This window comes from Protopterus annectens, chromosome 14.part0 (assembly GCF_019279795.1).
Source record: "Protopterus annectens isolate FY-2018-M chromosome 14.part0, PAN1.0, whole genome shotgun sequence".
NCBI lineage: Eukaryota > Metazoa > Chordata > Ceratodontiformes > Protopteridae > Protopterus > Protopterus annectens.
The window spans coordinates 229,965,918-229,987,962 of record NC_056748.1 but is presented as its reverse complement, the minus strand read 5'-3'; the positions used below and the strand labels follow the sequence as shown (position 1 = coordinate 229,987,962).

Sequence of the window (22,045 nt, the reverse complement as noted above, 5' to 3'; positions counted from 1 at the left end):
TGTTGATGCTGGGACCAAAGAGATTTCAGATACCATTGTATCTTTCTCATGTGAAGTTTTGCCAGTGGTACCATGAGAATCATAGATGCCATGAGACCCAGAATCTTAAGGTATTCCCTAATAGTGACCAAAGTCTGAGCAGAAAACCTTAGAAATAGATCTAAATAAAGATCTATTCCTTCCTATGGAAGGAAAGCTTTTTGATCTAAGGTGTATAGTTGAAAGATTCAGGAACACACTCCTGCATCAAGGAGTCAAGAAAGGTTTTTGAATGTTCTCTTGGAATTCTAGCATATGTAAGAAATCTCTCACCCAAGACATAGATTCATCACACTTAGAAAAAGACTCTGCAAAGATAAGCAAGTCATCTAAATATGGAAAAATGTGGATGGCCTGTAGCCCTACAATGAGCTATAACTAGAGTTAGAGACTTTGTGAACGTTCTTGGTGCAGTGGATATGTGATCCAGACACACAAAACCTTAAGAAAAGTCTGATGTCTGGATGAATACAAATGTGATGATAAGCTAAGTCTAGTGTTAACAGGAAACTTGAAAGAAGAAGTAACAGGTTGTAAAGTGGGATAATTTTGAATTTGGGCACTATCACAAACAAGTTTAGGAAAGAAACATCTAGAACTGGTCTCCAAGAATTTTCCTTCTTTGGTACTGGGAACATCCTTTATTAAAAACTCTTCCCCACCTGAGAAGGAGGAACTGGTTCTATCTCTCCTTGGGACATTATGTAATGAAGACCCGGTGAAAACAAAACAGTCTGATCTGCAAAGGAACAATTTCCACCTACTCTCTTTGTAATTTTGCTGAATAATTTTTAGGGGTTGAGAATGGATGGATTTGCGTCAACAATCTGTTGCCAAAGAGAGAAAAAGATTCAGACTTTCTCAAAGAAAAAAGGGACCAGGGTGAGATGGGGTCACAAGGTCTTTAACATTCAGCCTTGTTCGACTGTCCTTGATTTTGGGAGGTAAGAGACTTGGTTTTGGAACCCACTTGCCATTTCTTCTTAAATGTCTGTTTACCTAAATTTTATTAAAACTGTTTATTCTTTTTTTTTTTTGCCAAAATTTAATGAGGAGATGAAAAGTTCTTTGGACAATTTGGAAAAGTATGGCTGAAAAATCTTAGAGACTTCCTGGATTGGCTAGTCCCTTTCATCACACTTTATATAACCACTGCAGCAGAAGGGCCAAACACTAAATCTCTATCCAAGGGATAATTTTTAACATCATCTGGGAGGGACTGAGAATACAGCCATGCAAACTTTCTCAAAACAGTACCAGTGTCCATAGCCCTTGAAGAAGTACCAACAGAGTCACATACACACTGCAAACAATGAGTAGTGACCAGTGCAATAGAAAAAACAAAGTTATTTAAAGCAGATTTTTACTCATTAAAGAAACCACAGATAAAATACTTCTGATATTTTCGGAATTTGGCAGAAGAAACTGCAACACATGAGCCTGATAATTCAAATTTTTTTAAAAATCACAGTTGCAGAAATCTTCTCGTTTCCCATATCCATCAATAATTTTCCCATCCTTATCAGAAAGAGAAGGATTTAGATTAACTTAGTGCTCGGCAGCAGTAGGATCAATAAAAGCTATAACTGCTGGGTCAGGTTTAGGAATAGTGTATAAAACTTTAAAAGCCAAAGCAACTTTTTGCATCCTATCTGCCTTTTTAGTGGCAGCTAGCCGACTATCAGGAAAACTGCAGGCAGTAACACACACACCCTCTAAAGCAGAAAGAACAGGAGGAATGCTGTAGGTTCTGGAAAATCTTTTTTTAACGATGTTTACAATTTTCTGAGGGATTGAGAAACCTCAGTGTTCTCCCACTGAAAACACTGGCATATTCTATCAATAGTCATAGATAAGGAGAAAGTGCCACAGGGAGAATCAGAAAAGTACTGTGATGTACAATTACAATAAATGTAGATGTTCGAGTGTATTCACTGTTGCAGTCATCACATTTGGGTTATCTGCTTGCAGTAGCCCTCAGTCGGCCTGATTAACAAAGTCTTGGATCCTGCATCAGTTGCTGTCTCTTCTTCCGCGACGTCAGGTAGTCAGGGGTATAAAACATGCAGCCGACGCCATTACATCAGTTTTTCTTACCCCAGATGTCAGGTGCCCCCTTAATGGGAAGCAATGAAATTAAATATATATATATATATATATATATACACACACACACACACACACACACACACACACACACACACAAGGATCATCATCATCCCCTTTTTCCCATTTACATGGGATCGGGGTATCGTATTAACTCATCACAGCCGAGTGACGTCTCCAGCCGTTTCTGCAGTTACACCCTACTGGTCCTCTAGGAGTCAAATATTGCCTGTTCATATTTGCATTAATAATTCCAAAACCATGTTACATACAAGGTATTGGAAAATTTTATCTTGAAGCATACATGATAGCAAACACAATTGTATTGATATATGACCTCTGTCAATAGGTATTTGTTAAAAATGTAAGGTGATAACTTCAATTTTTAAACGCTGAAGCCACACCCACTAGAGGTTAAAGGTACACACTCAAAAGAGCTCTACTGGAGGGAATGAGTTAACTGTCGCCAACTCTCTCGATTCAGTGCCACTCTCCTGCCTTCTTCAACAATTATGCCTGACTGTCGCAGATCTTCTTTCACACAATCCATCCACCTCTTTGCTGGACGCCCTCGCTTCCTCTTACCTTCTTCCTGTCTGTCCCAAATCTCCCTCACCAGATTGTCTTCTGCTTTTCTACACATGTGCCCATACCATCACAATCTGTTTTCTTTGATCTTTTCTGCAATTGAAGCTACTTTGGCTTCTGCTCTTATGTCCTCATTTCTTCACCTGTCCCGCAGTGTGCATCCTACCACCTTTCTCAGGCACTTAATTTCCATTACCTCTAGCTTCTTCAACTGTTCTGCCTTTACTGCCCAGGTTTCTGTACCATACAGTAGTACTGGTCGCATCACTGTCTTGTACACCTTACTTTTCAGCTTCTTTGGCATTCTTCTGTCATATACTACACCTGATACTCTATGCCAGTTGGCTGCAGCCCCTCTGAGTCTAGCTTTGACCTCTTCATTCAGGCTACCCTTCTCCTCAACCACCCCTCCCAGATACTTGAAGCTGTTTACCTTTTCCACTATCTTCCCATCTATCTCTATTCTCAGCTTCTTCTGATTTCCCCAATCTGCTGCCATTACCACTGTCTTATCTGTGCTTAGTTTCATCCCATGTGCCTTCAGATTTGCATTCCATTCTCCTATCCTTTGCTGAAGTTCTAGATCAGAGTCTGCCTGTACTGCCACATCGTCTGCATACAGCAGCTTTGTTGCTCTGACCCTCCAACCTGTTTGCTGATGTAGTCCATTACCAGTATGAACAGCAGTGGGCTCAGAGCTGAACCCTGGTGTACACCCACTCCCACTGGGAACCCCTCAGTGAGGCCAAACACTGTTCGTACTTGAGTCACTGGGTCCTTGTACATAGCCTGTACTAATTCTACCAATGTTTCTGGGACTTCAAACCACCGCAGTACTGCCCCAGATCAGCTTTCTTGGGACCTTGTCATATGCTTTCTCCAAGTCTAGGAAAGCCCAGTTTGACTCTCTCCTCTTCTCTAGTTTCTTCTCAAGTATCTGTCTCAATGCAAACATCGGGTCAATTGTGCTGCATCCTGATCTGAATCTGAACTGTTCATCTCCCATCTTACATTCTACTATTCTGCGTATCCGTTTATCAATCACCCTCTCCAGAACTTTCATGCAATGTGGTAGGAGTTTGATGCCTCTGTACTGTCCACAGTTGTGGATGTCCCCTTTGTTCTTGTACACTGGCACAAGTATGCTTATTCTCCAGTCATCTGGAATACGCCTTTCTCTCCACACTGCAATTAGTACCCTCAAGAGCCATTTCTCCCCTAGCTCACCCAGCATCTTTATCATATCTGCTGTGACCTCATCTGAGCCTGCTGCTTTCCCTGACTTCATTTTCTTTAGTGCTGCTCTTACTTCTAAGCTGGGCTCCTTTTCTACTCTCATTGTAGGCTGTTTCTGGGGCAGTACCGCTTCTGTGGGGTTTTCTTCATTCAGAAGCTGCTGGAAATACTCCTTCCATCTGCCTTTGATGTCCTGTGGGCTTTTAAGCAGGTTGTTGCTGGAATCCCTTATGAAGGGTGTCTGACTATCTTCTTTATCTTTCTGTCTTTGCCTTACAACCTGGTATAGTTTCTTTGTGCCCCTTACTGAGTCAATTTCCAGAAGCTGATAGAGTGCCTCTGATGCCCTATTCTTTGCTATTGCAACTTCTTTCTTAGTTTCTTTGTTAGCCAACCAGTAGTCCTTCCTAGCTTGGTCAGTCTTTTCAGTCTCCCACTTCTTCCTGCACTCCTTCTTTCTTTTGATTACTTCCTGCACTTCTGCATTCCACCACCAGCTTTCCTTATGTATCTTATTTCCATACCTGGCTCGGTCACATATCTTTTCTGTAGTCCTAACACATGCTGTTTTTAGGCGCTGCCACTCTTCAACTCCAACTATTTCCTCCTCTTCTTGCGGTGCTAGAGCCCTGAGTAATTCCTTGAACTGCTGTACTTTCTCTCCAGGTCTTCAGCCTGGTCTATGTTGACCTTAGAGCCTTCTCTGACCACTGCTTGCAGCTGATTGTGGCAACTACTGGTTTATGCTGTGAACCGACTGTTTCACTGGGGATGACTTTGCAATCATGGATTCTACCCCAGTGCCTTTTCCTTACTAGGAGGAAGTCTACCTGAGTTGCATGTTGGCTACTCTTGTATGTGATCTTGTGACTGTCTCTCTTTCTGAACCATGTGTTGGCTACTATCAAGCCATTTGCCAGACAGAAGTCTAGAATAGCTTCTCCTTCTTTATTCCTATTGCTCCACCCATGTGGACCCAGGCAGTCCTCATATCCTGTTCTGTCTGTCCCGATATGTGCATTTAAGTCACCCATTATCAACACCAATTCATGTTGTCCTGCTTTATCTAGTAGGTCCTGCAACTGCTGTCTGAATGCACTCTTTTCCTCACTATCACAACCCTGCTGTGGGGCATAGGCTGAGATTATGAATACTGTCCTATCATTACACTGGAGTCTGATTGCCATGAGTCTGTCATTAATTCTGATGATATCCCTCACTGACTTCTGAAGCCTCTGTCTCACCACAATTCCTACACCATTTCTAGCCTGTCCACCACCTGAGTAGTAGAGTCTGGATCCCAAGCCAAGTGGCTTTGTTGCACTGCCCTTCCATCTCGTCTCTTGGATACATAGGATGTCCAGCCTCCTCCATATCATCATGTCATCCACTTCTAAGCTGCGGCCTGTCAGTGAACCTACATTAAGCGTAGCAATTCTCAGTTCATGTTTGGCAGGTTGGTTGGTTTTATGTCCAGCTTTCACTCAACAGAGTTATCCCAGGTAACCCAGGCTGGGCAACTAGACACCGGCCAGCCAGTAGCCTATTGACCCAGGGCTGCTGGGCTTTTATGGCGGGCACATATATCTCTCCCACCGTTAGCAAGTGTCCCTGGCATGGGTCAGAGAGTAGGCCGGGTCCTCAACCCACTTATCACCGGTAACTACCCATGCCCATTTTTTGGCGACAGTCAACATGACCGAATCACCTAGAGCCATATTTTACACCGTCGAGTGGCCAGTCCTGCCACGGCGCGCAGTTTGTGATCCGTGTTCTCCTATCTTGAGGATACTGCGCACCACAATAGATGCCCAAAGCGGTTGGTCTTTTTACAACTCTTCCCCCCATTGGGCACCATGTAGAGTCTGTGCTGCTGCCTACAGCTCCATTCATTGGTGAGTTTGAGATGGAAACACTCAGCATGTTTTTTGAACATGGGAGAAACCTCACGGAGACACAGAGAGAACATGCAAACTCCAAACAGGCATTAGTCGGAGGTCAGGATCAAACCTTGTGCATTGGAGGCGAAGACCTTAACCACTAAGTCATCTGGACACACACAAGGATATACCTCCAATAAAAAAGCAAATACACCAAAAAGCTTTTAAGCATAGTAAAGGAGAGTACAGGTATAGCCAAAAAAAATCAGTGGGCTGGAGGGAGGTTAACCAGGACTGCAACAGTGAATACACTCAAACATCTACATTTATGGTAAGTGTACACAACTGTACTATGTTCTTTGTGTTTCACTGTTGTAGTAATCACATTTGGGTAGATTCCTAAAGCTAAGGATGGGAGGAGGAATTTAGATAGCATTAGGACCAGCTATAAGGCCCTGCAAGACTGCAGTGACAAAGCCAGCTCTGGATTTAGAGAAAATTGGCAAATGGTAATGCTTGGTGAAAGTATGTACAGAACTCCAGGTAGCAGCTTCTAGGATGTCCCTGGTATTGACACCTCTAAGAAAGGCTGTAGAGGTAGATGCAACCCTGGTTGAATGGGGTCTGATCCCCTGTGGGATAGGTTTTCCATGGTGCTTATAGCAGAAATGAATGCAATGGCCTATCCATTTAGAAATGGTTTGCTTTGAAATAGCCTTCCCCTCTGCCCCTGCAGCAAATGCCACCAGCAGTTGTTCAGATTTACTTTGAGGTTTAGTCCTGTCCACGTAAAATCTAAGTTGTCTGTGCACATCTAAGGAGTGCAGTATCCATTCCCCTTTGTTCTGTGGATTAGGAAAGAAGGTTGGCAAATGAATGGACTGATTAAGAGCCACACTGGATACCACCTTGGCCATGAAGGAGGGATTGGTTCTGAGGGACACCCTGTCTGCATGAAAGATGATGAAAGGCTCCACTGCCATAAGGGCCTGTAATTCAGATATCCTTCTTGCTGAAGTGATTGCTAAAAGGAAGGCTGTTTTCCAAGAAAGGAATTTTAAATCTGCACTAGCAGCTGGCTCGAAAGGAGGAAGAGTGAGCTTCTCCAATACAAAGTTAAGGTCCCAGGCTGGAGTTGGGGCTCTCCTGGGTGGTCTTAAATTTTTGGCCTCTCTGAGGAACTATTTGAGCAATGGATGAGAGAAGAGGGGAGGTTCTGTGTTATAATGAGCTGAAATGGCTGAGGCATGAATTTTGATGGAGGAAAAAGAAAGGCCCTTGTGAAGCATCTCACTTACGTATTGTAGAATCTAAGGTAAGTTGGGCGTTGCTGTGCTCATCCCCTGAGATTGGTTCCAGGCACAGATCTTTTACATTTTTCAGCATAAGATTTTCTAGTGCTAGGCCTCCTTGCCTCTAAAATGATATCCTTCACTGGTTTACTGAGGGATTATAATGGAGAGATCAGGTAATTACCAGGCTGCTAAGGTTCAGGGTTTGAAGCTGAGGGTGCAGAATCTGGTTCTCCTGCTGAGGCAACAGAGTAGGGGTCTGAGGCAGGTGCCATGGGGCCAACAGTGACACACTGCGCAGGAGGGGGTACCAGTGTTGCTGTAGCCAGTCTGGTGCAATCAATATCGTCCTTGGTTTGTCCTGTTTGATCTTTAGTAGTACTTTGGAGAGGAGAGGTAGAGGAGGAAAGGCATAAACTGATAGGTTTTTCCAGCTGAAGGACAGAGCATCCATTTTCCAAGCTTGTTTGTGGGAAGTCCTTGTGCAAAATGTGTCTAATTGGTAGTTCTGGGGAGAGGCAAACAGGTCTATATCTGGGCTCCCCCATTTGTTTGTCAACATGTTGAAAATCTTTGGTTCCAGTTTCCACTCGTGTGGGTCCATGAGGTTTCTGCTTACTCCGTCTGCCAGAGTATTTAGTTTTCCTGGCAGGAATTGAGCTTGTAGATGCACTTGGTGGCTCAAGGCTGTATTCCACAGTGCCATGACTAGTCTGCAGAGGGGGTAGGAATGGGAACCCCCCTGCTTGTTTATGTACCACATAACAGTGGTGTTGTCTGTCTTTACCATTAATTGCCCTGGAAGAAAATGTGGTCCTTGAAGGCTGTCAGAGCATTCTGTACAGCTAACATTTCTTTTTGATTGATATGCAGGTGCATTTGACTTGGGTTCCATTTGCTCTGAATGCACTTCCCTGCCAGGTGAGCCCCCCTGCATAGTCTGATGCATCTGTTGTTAGGGTTTGGGCGGCAGATGGTAGAGTGAATGGTAGTCCCTTGTTTTGGTGGCAGGCCTCTGCCCACCAAAGGAACTCTAACCATAGGCAAGGTATGATAGGAATCATTGCTTCCAGATCTGAGAATGTTGACACCATAGGCTCTTTAGATACCATTGTAGTTTCCTCATATGCAGTCTTGCATACAGAATTAGAAGAATGCAGGAAGCCATGAACCCCAAGGCTTGCAGTACTTGCCTTGCAGATAGCAGGGTTTTTGTGGCCACTAGTTTGAAGTAGGTTGTCAAATGAATTTGTTTCTCTGGCGTGAGGAAAGCCATCTGGGAAGTTGTATTCAAGCTTGCTTCTAGGATTATAATTTGTTGACAGGGTACCAGGTGTGATTTCTTTTCATTTATGGTGTACCCCAGACAAGTTAGCACCCTTTGTACAAAAGTCAGATGATTCAAAAGTATGTCCTGGCTTTCTGCCTGAATTAGACAATCATCCAGATATGGGTATATTTGAATATTTCTTTGCCTGCAAAATGCAATGACTGGAGATAGGTACTTTGTGGATACCCTGGGCGCAGTAGATAAGCCAAAGGGCAGCGCAGAGAAATGACAGTACATGTAGCCTGCTTTGAAGCATAGGTATCTTCTGCAAGTTTCCCTGATTGGGATGTGCAGGTATGCTTCCTTAAAATCGAGTGTTGCCAACCAGGCATCTTTGCCTAGCATAGGAAGCAAATGGTGAAGAGTTAGCATCTTGAATTTTGGAATCACCAAAAAGGTGTTTAAAGTAGACCAGTCCAGGATAGGATGCCATAAAATGCCTTTTCTTGGTACCAGGAAAAGTCTTGAGTAGAAGCCTTGTCCTTTTTCTTCTTCTGGTACAGTTTGAATAGCCTTTATGCTTAAGAGAGTACTTGCTTTTGAGCCTCTGCCCACTGATTTGGGGGTAGATCTGGCCAACCGTTTGGAGTTGATAACGTGTGGAAGTGAAATCTGTATCCTTGGGAAACTATATTTAAAACCCATTTGTCCTGGGTAGAGCAAACTTTCCCCCAAAGGGGCAGTCAGTTGAGAAGTGCTTGGAAGTTTTAAAGCTAAGTCATTGAGACAGTTGACCATGGGGGGGAATTTTACTACTCCCAGGTTTGGAAGTGGGGGCATATCCTGGGACTGAAGTCTGGGTGTTCTGCTGGATCTGGGTTTGGACTGAGAAGGCCTGGAAGAGGCAGGAAAGGACCAATTCTTAGAGGGCCAATGCCTACTAAATCTTGGAGGTTGTACTCGTAAGAAATCTTTAGCAGTTTGCATAGATTTAGCTTTTTCCTCCATCTTTTTAAGAACTTCTTCTGCCTTGTTGCCAAAAAAGCGGTCCTGATTTAAGGGAACATCCAGTAATTTGGCTTTAACATGATCTGGCAAGGATTGCTCCTTAAGCCAAGAATGCCTTCTAAGTACAGACTCACTGACAGCAGCCCTGCAAGATGCCTCTAGTGAATCAAAACCACATTGCAAAGTATGTTTTCCAACCTGTTCAGCAGAATGCATTAAATCCTGTAAATCCTTATTTTCAGCACAATCAGGAATCAACACCATTTTCTGTTTAAGCAATCCAGTAATATGTTGCTGATACTTTAACATATGAAACTGGCAGTTTAAGGCCCTAACGGCCAAGGTTGCAGAAGTGTATACCTTCTTACCCCATCTACCCAGCGCCCTCGAGTCTCTATCAGAGGGGTTAGGATTTTTGGCAGTAGTAGCTTTAATGCCCTTGGGTACCTGTGAAATGGTCTCAGGATCTGAGTCAGGAACCCTGTAATATCTATCAGGTTTTTTGGGAGCAGGAGGTAAAGAGTCAGGGGCCAAGCTAGATTCCGAAAAGGCATCTTCAACAATGTCTAGTACAGGAGGGATAGCTAAAGGCCTGTGCTGGGGCAGGAGTAAGAAATCCCTAAGCCTCTTTTTAGAATCGGAGAAATCCTGACTTTCCCAACCAAAATGCTCCCTTAGAGTATGCAAGGTTTCACCAAAAAAGAAATCCTCCGGAGGGGGGAGCAGAGGGAATAGAGTCCTCAGCATCAGAATCCTCATAGGTAGATAAGGGTAAATCCTGGTCATCAGAGGAAACAGAAATTTCAGAATCCTGGTCAGAAGTATCATAAGCAAACTCAGTCCTAGGTCTCTTAGAGGGGGAAGGTTGGCTTCTCCTGATTCATGTAATAAGGTCTTCAGCCATTCTTATCATTTGTTTTTTAGGCAGAGAGGCCTGACCATGCCATCTGGGTGTCAGTTTTCTAGGCATGGTTCGAGTTTTAGGCCTTGAAGAAGAAGATGGCGTTGATTTAATATACAAGTCAATAGGTCTCAATACACCCTCAGAAGCCATTGCCTGCACAGCGGCTCTGGACCCATCCAAGGTAAAGACATCCACAGGTTCCACAGCTGAAGCATCTCACGGCATACTGGACTCCGAATGGGTCTCAGTAGAGGCCTGCGAATCTGAAGTAGCGGGTATCAGGGGCTGCGAAAGCTCCTCACTGAGTACTGGCAAACTGGTGACTGGCTTAGGAGAAGCGTCGGCAGCTTTGGACCTAGGTGGCCTGCTCTATCTTTATCTTTGTGTTTTTTTGGAAAGTTGGTAGTTGGATGGCTTACCGAAGACATATCTGGATAGTTGAACTAAGCGCCAAAATATTTAGAAGCAAAGATATGTTGACGATGGATAGTTCATTGTTTAAATAAGGCACAAAACCGACAGTGAGGTACGTCGTTGTCAGGGCCTAGGCAAGGAATACAGTATGAATGAAAATCTTTATGAGGCATTTGCTTTCCACAAGAAATGCAATTATTTACTTTTACTGACCAGTTTAGAGAAAGAAAAAGTTTCCCCAACGGGGTACTTAGCTTTTAGTTGAAGACTTCGGTTCTGAAACTCGAAAACGAAAATTTCAGGAGTCGGCCGACTGGCACTTGTGAACTGCTTCTGCTTCAGGCACTGCACGGCAAGAAAGACAGATAAAATGGCATCGGCTGCATGCTTTATACCCTTGACTACCTGACGTCAGAGAAGAAGAGACAGCAACAGACGCAGGACCCAAGACTTTGTTAATCAGGCCGACTGAAGACTACTGCAAGCAGATAACCCAAATGTGATGACTGCAACAGTGAAACACGAAGAACATCTGCGTTATCCTCTGAGTCTGAATCACAAATCTGAGGAAAAAAATCATGTATCCATCCCTGCATCTTCCAGTTCAGATTCAATCTTGAATCTCTTCAGGAAAAAAAAAAGAATCCCTCTTTGTTTCTCCAGAAATTACTTCACAAGAAGGATCAATAGCCTTAATTAAACTTGGAGTCAGACCTAGTAAACTAAACCTATCTAAAAAAATTGAGAAGGAATAGATGTGTGCTTGGTTTTCTGTTTCTTTTTGTCAGAAAAAATGGGGCCAACCATGTTCCTAATGGCAGCAGCTGTTTCCTCAGGGAAGGGCACAGCATTCTGTCACAAAAGTGAATCTTTCCCTTCTCTCTCTCTCAAAACTGACAACAGTGGCTTTTCTTTACCCACTGAGGGGACCCCAACAGCCATGGAGGATGTGGCTAACTCCCAGTCCATAGTAGCTGTAGGTGCTACACCAGCAGGATCTGGGGTAAAAGATGAGTGGTGTGAGACATAACAATTGGCCACAGTGGAGTCACCCACCTTCTGCTAAGGCAAACTGCTAGCATACTGTGGTGGCAAAAGCTGTTTGCTTAACTTTTCCTTTTGTGGCCGAAAAAAGGACAGACTGTGGGACCAGTAAGTCTGTTCTGTTCTATGGTTAAGCCAAAAATGGTGCCTCTTTCCCAGGAAAGATAAGCAGCAATTGCTGGTAAACACTACCAGTCCACGAAAGTTACTTTTCTGAAAGAAATAACACAGTAAAAAGCACAAAAGAAAAAAAAAATTTTCACAGAAGAAAATGTTTTCACATACTTTACATTACTTTTAAACTGACAGGAACAAATGAATGCAACATTTAAAAGTACATTACAGCCTTGTGACAGTCCATTAAAACACAACACTCCTAGCTTTAAAATAACTTTCCTAAAAATGAAAGTAATAAAACATCAACAACATTAAGAAATTGGATGTTTTTCCCCCAAAGGTCGCTTATCTGCTCAGCAAAGAAAAGCACAAACCAACTGTCAAGCCTGGAAAGTCTCTGTGGCAGTAGTAAAGCTCTGAAGGGTTTTGTGCCCAAACATGTCTTTTAGCCAGCTCAGCTCAAGCTGCCTGACAGTTTAGGTGGGTGGAAGGTGCCCTGACTCTTTAGAAGCCGACCAGCTGTTGTATCCTTGACAGCATATAAGGCTACTGCAGCAGTCATCAATAAGATGAACATATGAAGGGTGTGAAATTATATCAGTGGGCAATTTATCATTGGGGAGATTTCAACATACCATGAACAGACAATCAATAATAATGCAGGGGAAAGTAGAAAGGAAATAACATACTTCAGTGTTTCAAGAACTTATGGCTATCAAACATGCACTCCAGCCAATGAAAAGAAGTAATATATTCAATGTTATTTTGTAACCCTCAGAAGTTGAAATATCAAATATTGAGTGAAAGGAACATATTGGCTCATCTGACCATGCAATACTTAAAAATCAAGTTAAAACGGGTTGACAGAAACTGCAAGGTTAATTTAATTTTGGGGGAGAGAATTTTCATATAGCAGATTATCCTTCAATTAAAATATTTCTAAAAACTTGGAATTGGTGATAAGAATTTGATGGTCTTCCAGATGAAAAGATGTAGGGAGTTTTTATTAAAAATTGTTTAATGACATAAAACTATTTGTGCTTGTAGTGACTAAAGCACTACAATCCAATTTTTCTGCCCTTGATGATTAGCTTTTAAGATTAATAAAGGCATTAGGAAGTAAAGAAGGAGCTAGGGGAGATTAAGACAATTTTCTTCTGGACAAAATAGAACAGCATATAAACAAATTGCTGCTGGAGTTAGGAAGCTGATTAGGAAGACTACCTGGCAATTTGAGACAAATTTGGCTAAGAATATGGTTGGCAAGTATTTCAATAAATATATTAGGAATGCATGAAGACTTGGAATTCTAATATTTACTTAATACAGGACCAAAAAATGGCAACTGACTGTGTGTACTGATTCATTGTTTTGCTAATTATTTTGAGAAACAAGTGTGTGTGTGGGGGGGGGGGGGTATGCAGCGTAATCGAATAATGGAGAAATGGAGTCTGAAAGAAAAAAAGTCTTATTATTGCAGAAGATATGATGGAGAAAGCTTTTGCTAAGACAAAGTCAGATACAGCTGCAGGACCTGATGAGATAAATGGGTGAGTTCTAGTTCCCATTAAGGATAGTGTTCAAGGAGGTGTTATTTTTATATCAAGAAAATTTGATTTTTAGGTATAGCACCCCCCCAATTCAAGAATGCTCATACGGTACTAATTCATAAGGGTGTAGTAGTTTTAAAACTCAACATTTTAGACCTATTATGTCTTACCAGTCTTATTGGTAAATGTTATGAGGAAATATAGATTCAAGTAATGTAGTTTACAGTTAAGGAAGCATACTTTAAAATACACCAACACAGTTTTTTCTGCAGGAAGATCAACGATAACAAATTTAGTAAGTTTTTATGTTGATACAATAGAGCCTTGGATAATGATGTAGTGGTGGACTTAGATTTGGCTAAGGCATTTGACTTGATTCCACATCATCAGCTCAATAATTCATTAGAAAAAAAAATAAAGACTAATTAATACATTATTGGATAGCTAAAGAACTGGTTAAATGATAGAATAGTAGAAGTTTGTATCCAGGGTTACAAACCAAAAGAAATTAAGATGTAGGAGCGTCCCTCAGTGTTCAGTTTTGAGCCTTTTTTGTTTCATGTATTTATGTCCTTTTTCTTTAATCAAGTAAAGGCTGTGTTGCAAAATTTGCTGATGATGACAAAATAAGAGATACTGTGACATCTATTAATCAGCAATATGAGTTCCAGCAGTATTTAGACAATTTGTTTCCGCAGGCACAGAGATATGAAATGTATTTTAATGAGTCAGAGTGCAAAGTACTGCAAAAGGGTAAAAGTAACTTGGGGGAACCCTCATACTATAAAACAGTAGTATAACCAAGGATACCAAAGAAAATTAAAGACTTGGGTATAAGTGTTGACAGTGATTTTAGTTTTGGGAGTCAGCTGAATAAAATGTGGAAAAATTAATCAAACAAACTTGCAGGGCTGGTAGTCATACATTTTATATACATATAACCATACAGTTACAAAGGATTTTATAAAATGATTAAAACAAATTTTGATGACAACTCACTTTAAAAATATAATTGTAGAAAATACCCTTGTCACTAGGTAAGTCTACATTCTAGATTTTCTGTTTTCCTTTCTTCTCGTTTGTCTGTTGTTTCTCTGTATTTACAGTATTTTCTCTCCCTCTCTCTCATTACATTTAATGCATTACATTTGAAATTTTCTGTTGTGATTATTTCATGGATTTTCTTAAAAATAAAAAGCATGAAAAAAAGAATGTCTCAAGACAGTAAGTATAATCAAAATACACACATATTGCCTGCATGAGTATAAGTAGACAGGATCATTCTGCCTGCAAGCAAGGGTGCTTTTAAGGTAAAATATAAATACTAGTCATACCTGTGTGTGAAGATGAAGAGTGCTGATGTTTGTTCCATCTTCCACAGACCATGCTTGTACTTCTCCTGAATCTCTCACAGTCTGTGACATAAAAGGAAAACACACTGGATTGGAGACAATATACAAATGCTACTTTGTAAAAATAATTCTTCAAAAATGTATTCCAACAGTTTCCACGGTTCTAAAAATATATCTACAACTCAACTAGATCTCAAGATACCCTGTGCTTTATTAAAAGTTATCGCCCACTATTTCTTATCCTCTCCATAAAAACACTCTTGTCCCATTTATAAGAAGTGAATTCCTGCGTCTACCATGAGCAACTCTATTAACTGCCAAGACACACTGTGCTGTGCCTTCCTTGCACCATATTTAATGCACTCCTCTCCATTTCATCTTTCAGAATTTTTAAGCCAATATGTTGTTTGATAATATCTATTTGCCTCTCTGGTTTCCTCCCCTTCTCGCTCTCTGTATTGCTATAACACCACTCTCTGTCAATCTCTCTGTTTGTAAAATAATTTGATTAGTGTTACAAGACTGTGTTTTCCTAACCTCTTCCAGAACCAGTTAAGTATCCATCAGGATAAAGTGGTATTTTTTGTGCAACAGAAGACAATTGCAAGCAGGTTCTGCACTCACTTTCTTCCAAAAACATGTGATTTCAGTATTTTTCATAGAATTTACCTATGACCTAATAAATGACCATAACATAATGTAACATAACACAACGTAACATAACCCATAATATGACATGTCATGTCACGTCAAGGGTCCTGATGGAGAGATGAAAAGTCAGTAAGCAAAGGAGAGTAGTAGGGCTGAAACTGAATTCATCCTCAAGTCTAGGTGAGTACCTTCAAGTTGGACCCTGTTTTTCACAAGATCTCACCAAGGCAACACTGATATATAGACTGCATTTATATAGCATATATCATGGACAAAAGTAAATCAAAAATAAAAAGAAAAGATAGCTGGGTGCACAAGACCCAGGATAAAAAAGTGCCCAATCCTGGTAGGCGCACTGGTGCCAGGACTGGAAAAAATGGCAGTGTACAATCCTCAAAATACGGAAACATTCCTACAATGGGGCCAGACCAGGCTCAGGGGGAGGATGCCCCCCGATTGTAGAAGGAAGTAGCAGTCCACAAAAATGACAAAAATTGATTGGCCAAGAAAAGAGCCATAAAGACGATAGAGTGGACTATTGAGGATAAGAAAGAAATTATGTATTGTTGCTATTACATAAAAAGCCCAGCATTTCCAGGCACAAGATATATAACACGATTAAAAGAGAAATTAGAAGAAAGAAATATACTTCCACAGGAAAAACTGTCAGAAGCTTCAAACAAAAATTTGCTTTCAATAATACAACATATTTTTGAAAAACAGTATATAGATCAAGAAATTTTGATCTGTTTGGAAAAAGAAGCATCTGTGGAAGTGAGAAAATATAAACAACAAAACCTACAGATATTTAAAAAATATAAAAAAGAAATATGGACATGGGAAAGAAAGAGAGATTTGATATGGTGTAATATTTATGCAAAGGAGAAAGCCATGTTAACTAATATAGAGAAGGCAGTTTCAAAGATATTTGAAGAGACATAAAGGCAAAGGCATCCAGATATGGAAAATTTCACAATAAAAAGATGAACAGCAGAAAGATGTAATGTAGAAAAGACGATTAGTAAAGCAGAAGTTAAAGAAATAGAAGTTGACATTATGGAGTCCCTGTGAAGTGAAGGATTTAATGTAGATGGTCTAAAACAGACTACATCACAGCATGATGGAGTGAGTCTCCAGAATAAGGAAAAGCAAAAAGATCAATAGACATGAGAAAAAGAAATTTGGACAGGGGAAAGGAAAAGAGATTTAATATGGTGTAATATTTATGAAAAGCAGAAATCAAAACTACCCAATACAAAAAGAGTAGCACCAAAGATATTTGAAGAAAAATATAGGGAAAGGAATCTGGATATGGAAAACTTCACAATACAAAAAATAAGAAGACTAAGAGGAAACATAGAAAAAGAGATTAGTAATGGAGAAGTCAAAGAAACAGAAATTGAGGTTATGGAACAGCTGCAAAGAGAAGGATTCAGTGTAGTAAATTCAATACAGAAAGCCCCACAACAGGACACAACAATGGATATCCAAATTAAGGGGAAACCAGTGGAATAGGAAGCAACTGGTCAGGTGCCATATCAAAATATTTTGGAGCCTTCCACAGGAAACCAGTATAAACTTTAATTTGAAGCTAGATGGCAAGGAAAGGAACAGGAAACTGATGCAGTCAATGTTGAGGAGTGATAGGCCAGTGAGTTACCATATGACAAAACAATAGATGACACAGGATGAAACTGAAGAGAATGTGCCACAGGATGATGCTATAGAACTTTCTACAGAATGCCCGCAGGAAACGGAAAACAATGGATGTGACCTCAGTATGGAAGAAAATGATTTAAGAGAAGAGTTGCTTGACTTAATCGACAAAGACAGGTATATCAAGATCAATGAGAGAAATAGACTGCAGAAGGTTAATAAAACCCCAAAAGTCAGAAGCTTGATAAAACAAAAGCAGTAATTAGGACTGTTCATAGAGATCCATGCGATATAACAGAAGTAAACAGAATATATTACTGTGCTGCTAAATTAATAACTGATAAAGTTCTACCACAGGAACACAGGGTAGTGAGGGAAAAGAGGGGGTGAAAGCAAATGCCATCATGGAAATATCGAATAGAAAAAACTATACAGTCGCTAAGACAAGAAGTGTCATTGTTAGAAGATTATAGAAGAGGGAATAGATCAACAAAAATACTAAGAAAGATAGATGTGATAAAAGCAATTTGCAGTATTAGAACAGACCAGGATCTATTATGCACTATTGGAGATAAACTAAAAATTTCAAAACAGGCGGAAAGACTTAGAAGATACGAAGATAAACATAAGGGAAAAGCACAAAATAAGCAATTTATTGATGACCCAAAAAAGTTTTATAGAGAATTGACAAATAAGCTAAAAGGAATTGAAAGGCCACCAAAAAAAGAGGAAGTAGATACATTTTGGAGAAGTATCTATGAAGATCCTGTGGAACATAACAAAGATGTTAAATGGACAGAAGTAGTAAAAGAAAGAATAAGAAGTTTAAAGGTACAGGACATGAAATGGGATGAAATAACAGCCAGAGAGATTGAAACAAAGTTGATAAAAGCCTCTAACTGGAAAACCTCAGGTCCAGATGGAGTACCTAACTTTTGGCTTAAAGTATTAACTTCTTTGCACGAGGATTTAACCATGAGTAAGAACTATTTATATGCGCACCCCGAGCACACACCCCATTGGTTAACAACAGGGAAAAACAATGCTCTTACTTAAGAGTTAATCTGGAAGCTACCCTAAAAATTATAGACCAATAACTTGTCTTCCAACGACGTATAAACTATATACGGGAATTGACGCCAACAGAGTTTTAAGTCATTTAGAAAAAAACTCAATTATGGCAGTAGAACAAAAGGGCAATAAAAGTATCATTTGTTGCTAAAGTTATAGTGGAGAACTGTAAGAAGGGGAAGAATCTAAGTATGGCATGGATTGACTACAAAAAAGCATTTGATAGTATCCCACATTCATGAATAAAAGAGTGCATAAAAATGTATAAGATACACCCTAAACTGTGACATTACAGTAACTATGAAACAGTGGTAGACCACTTTGCAATTAAGCCATGATAAAGGACAGATTATTATCCCAGGGATAAAAATCCAAAGGGGGATATTCCAGTGTGACTCTCTGTCACCGCTGCTATTCTGCCTTGCCATCAATCCATTAAGCTGTTTACTTAACAGCTTAGGCCATTGGTACAATTTGGCTTCTAGAAAACAACAAAGTCTAATGACTTCTCATCTTCTCATCAGATGAGGAACTGAAAGCACAGCTGCAGGTTGTCAAACATTTTCAGATGATATTGGAATGTCATTTGATCTTGATAAATGTGCAAAAGCAACCTTTAAAAAAGGAAAACTGCAGAACCAGGAAAACATCAGTTTGGGACAAGAATGTGATATAAAAGAAATTGAGCAAGAGGGAGTGTATAAATAACTGTGAATTGATGAAGGATCAGCAATAAAACATGAACAAATGTGAATAAAGCTCAGTAAGGAATACTTGGAAGACTTAAATTAATCCTGAAAACAGCAATGACATCTAGGAACAAGATCCAAGCCATAAATCAATTTGCTCTTTCGATCCTAACTTAATAGTTTTGGAGTGATTGACTGGCCGCAAAAAGTGTTGGATAGATAGGATATTAAAACAAGAAGGATGCATCATGCTCACCAAATGATTTATAAAAATCAGTGTATACCAAGATTATATATTCCCCATTCAGAAGGAGGGATGGGCCACCTTGAAATTGATTACATGTATAGATCTGCAATCATGGGACTCCACACATATCTACTGACCTCACAAGATCCAAATGTAGTGAAAGTTTTGAAACATGAGGAGAATAAATTTAAGATGACATCTCTGCTTAATTTAGCAGAAGCATATCAACGTCAAGTAGGAATGGAAATCAAACCAGAAATATATAAAAACCAGACAGCAACTGAATGTGCTAAAAAACAAATGAAAGATTATAAGGTGAAGGACCAGATGAGAAGGCAAGAAATGTGGAAAAAACATAAATATAGTTGCAAGTATAGAAAACTACTGTAAGAGCCTCATGTTGATCAAGAACGAAAGCAGGAATGGTTAAGGAGAGGTGAATTCACATCAAGAAATGAAAGGTTAATATTGGCAGCCCAAGATAGTGGGCACACGCTGGTTTACAAAGTCCATTGAACATGTGGGAGAAACAGACATATGTAGGTTTTGTAAAACCGAATTGCAAGCAGTCACACACCTTGTTGCTGGTTGCGATGCACTAATGGCAGAGGGACTGTATACTGAAAGGCATAATAATGTGGCGAGACTGTTACACTGGAGATTGTGCAAACATTATGGTACTGAAGTGGCTGAAAAACACTGGAAACATGAGCCACAAAGAATTATAGAAAATTATGAAGTTTATATCACATGGGATCACCCAATACCAACAGTTCAAAAGATATATGCTAGAAAACCAGATATAGTGGTCCAAGAAGAGAAGACAAAAGTAGCATTGATAATTGAAATCACCACACCTAGTGACTACAGTGTCTTGTATACAGAGAGACACAAAGTCATAAAAATACCTTAATCTGCAGGCAGAAATGAGAGCCATGTGGAAGAAAGATACCCCAACATTTCCAATAGTAGCAGGAGCAACTGGTCTTATAAAAAATAATTTACAGTCATATTTAGATATGTTACCAATTCATGTAACACCATATGAATTGCAGAAGGAGTCATTACTGGGCACACTGCGGGTGCTGCGAAGAGCACTTTTGGCTAACATCAAAGAGTGAAACAATACTAATTTCATGACCTTTAATCGTACTTTGACTTAGGCATTCTCATCATGGTATTAGAAACCCATAAGACTTGGAGAAATAAAAAATGACAACTTAACAAACTAAACTTATGCACTTACCATAATAATAGATCTGTATTGTCTTTTTCCGTCTGGTTCAACCTGCGGGGTTACTGAATCCGACTTGGAGCTGAGACTGGCATTTCTTCAAGACTTTGGCTCACCAAACCCACAGTCCCTCACTCCCCCAAGAATACCTCAGATCAAGTTTGCTCCTCTCTGTCTAATTTATGTAAAGCACCAACATAATCACAGAGGAACTAAAGACCCCCAACAAAAAGGGACAAATAACGTCTTCCACACAATCATCCTATAACAAATGACTTGCCATGCAGGCAGGGGCAAGAGGGAGGGAAGGTTGAACCAGATTGAGAAAGACCACAAAGATCTATCATTATGATAAGTATATAACTTTCATATCTGATGTTGTGTTTTCCATCTGGCTTCAACCTGCAGGACAGAGTCCCCAGCCATGTAACACCAATGGAAGGTTCTAAGGAAGGATACTGTGCAATACAAGACATATATAAATACAGTGGATATAAAAAGTTTACACACCCCTGTTAAAATGCCAGGTTTTTGTGATATAAAAAAATGAGACCACAATAAATAATTTCAAAACTTTTCCCACCTTTAATGTAACCTATAACCTGTACAATTCAATTGAAAAACAAACAAATCTGTTAGGGGAAAAATATAAAAAATAAAAAAAGTACAATAAGCTGGTTGCATAAATGTGCACACCCTTAAACTAATATTTTGTTGAAGCACCTTTTGATTTAATTACAACATTCAGTCTTCTTGGGTACACACCTGCCATCAATTAAAGAGACTGATTAACCACAAATAAAGTTCAGCTGTCCTAGTAGGATTTTCCTGACATTTACTCAGTTGCCTGCTACAGCAAAATCCATGGTTCGCAGGGAGCTTACAAAGTATCAAAGAGATCTCACTGTTGAAATGTATCAGTCAGAGGAACCATACAAAAAACTTTCCACAGCATTGGATATACACAGTGAAGACAGTCATTAAAAAGTGGAGAAAATATGAGACAACAGTGACGTTGCAAAGAACTGGATGTCCCTCCAAAATTAATGAAAAGACAAGACGAAAACTGGTCAGGCAGGCTGCCAAGAGACCTACAGTAACACTGAAGGAGCTGCAGGAATTTCTGGCAAGTACTGGTTGTGTACTACATGTGACAACAAACTCCTGTATTCTCCATATATCTTGGCTATGGGGTAGAATTGCAAGATAGAAGCCTTTTCTTACACAGAAAGACACCCAGGCCCAGCTAAAATGTACAAAACAATACATCAAGTCTCCCAAAACCATGTGGGAAAATGTGTTATGGTCTGATTAGACCAAGGTTGAACTTTTTGGCCACAATTCCAAAAGGTACATTTGGCTCAAAAACAACACTTCACATCACCAAAAGAACACTATCCCCACTGTGAAGCATGGTGGTGGCAGTATCATGCTTTGGGGTTGCGTTTCTTCATCTGGAACTGGAGTCAATGTGGAGGGAATTATGAACAGTTCCAAACACCAGTCACTTTTGGCCCAAAATCTTCAGGCGTCTGTTAGAAAGCTGAAGATAAAGAGGAATGTCACCTTTCAACATGATAAGCATACATCCAAATCAACAAAAGAATAGCTTCACCAGAAGAAAATTAAAGTTTTGGAATGGCCCAGCCAGAGTGCAGACCTAAATCCAATAGAAAATCTGTGGGGTGACCTGAAGA

The 22,045-nt window shown here is 40.1% G+C and overlaps 1 protein-coding gene across 1 annotated transcript in view; it reads right to left on the bottom strand.

The window, feature by feature from the left end:
* CFAP43 (cilia and flagella associated protein 43) overlaps window positions 1-22,045 on the bottom strand; it is a 3,581,735-nt gene that overhangs the window by 2,693,565 nt on the left and 866,125 nt on the right. The window contains exon 10 of the mRNA XM_044055952.1: window positions 14,783-14,863. Coding sequence (XP_043911887.1) covers window positions 14,783-14,863 — 81 coding nt within the window. The remainder of the gene's footprint in view (window positions 1-14,782; window positions 14,864-22,045) is intronic.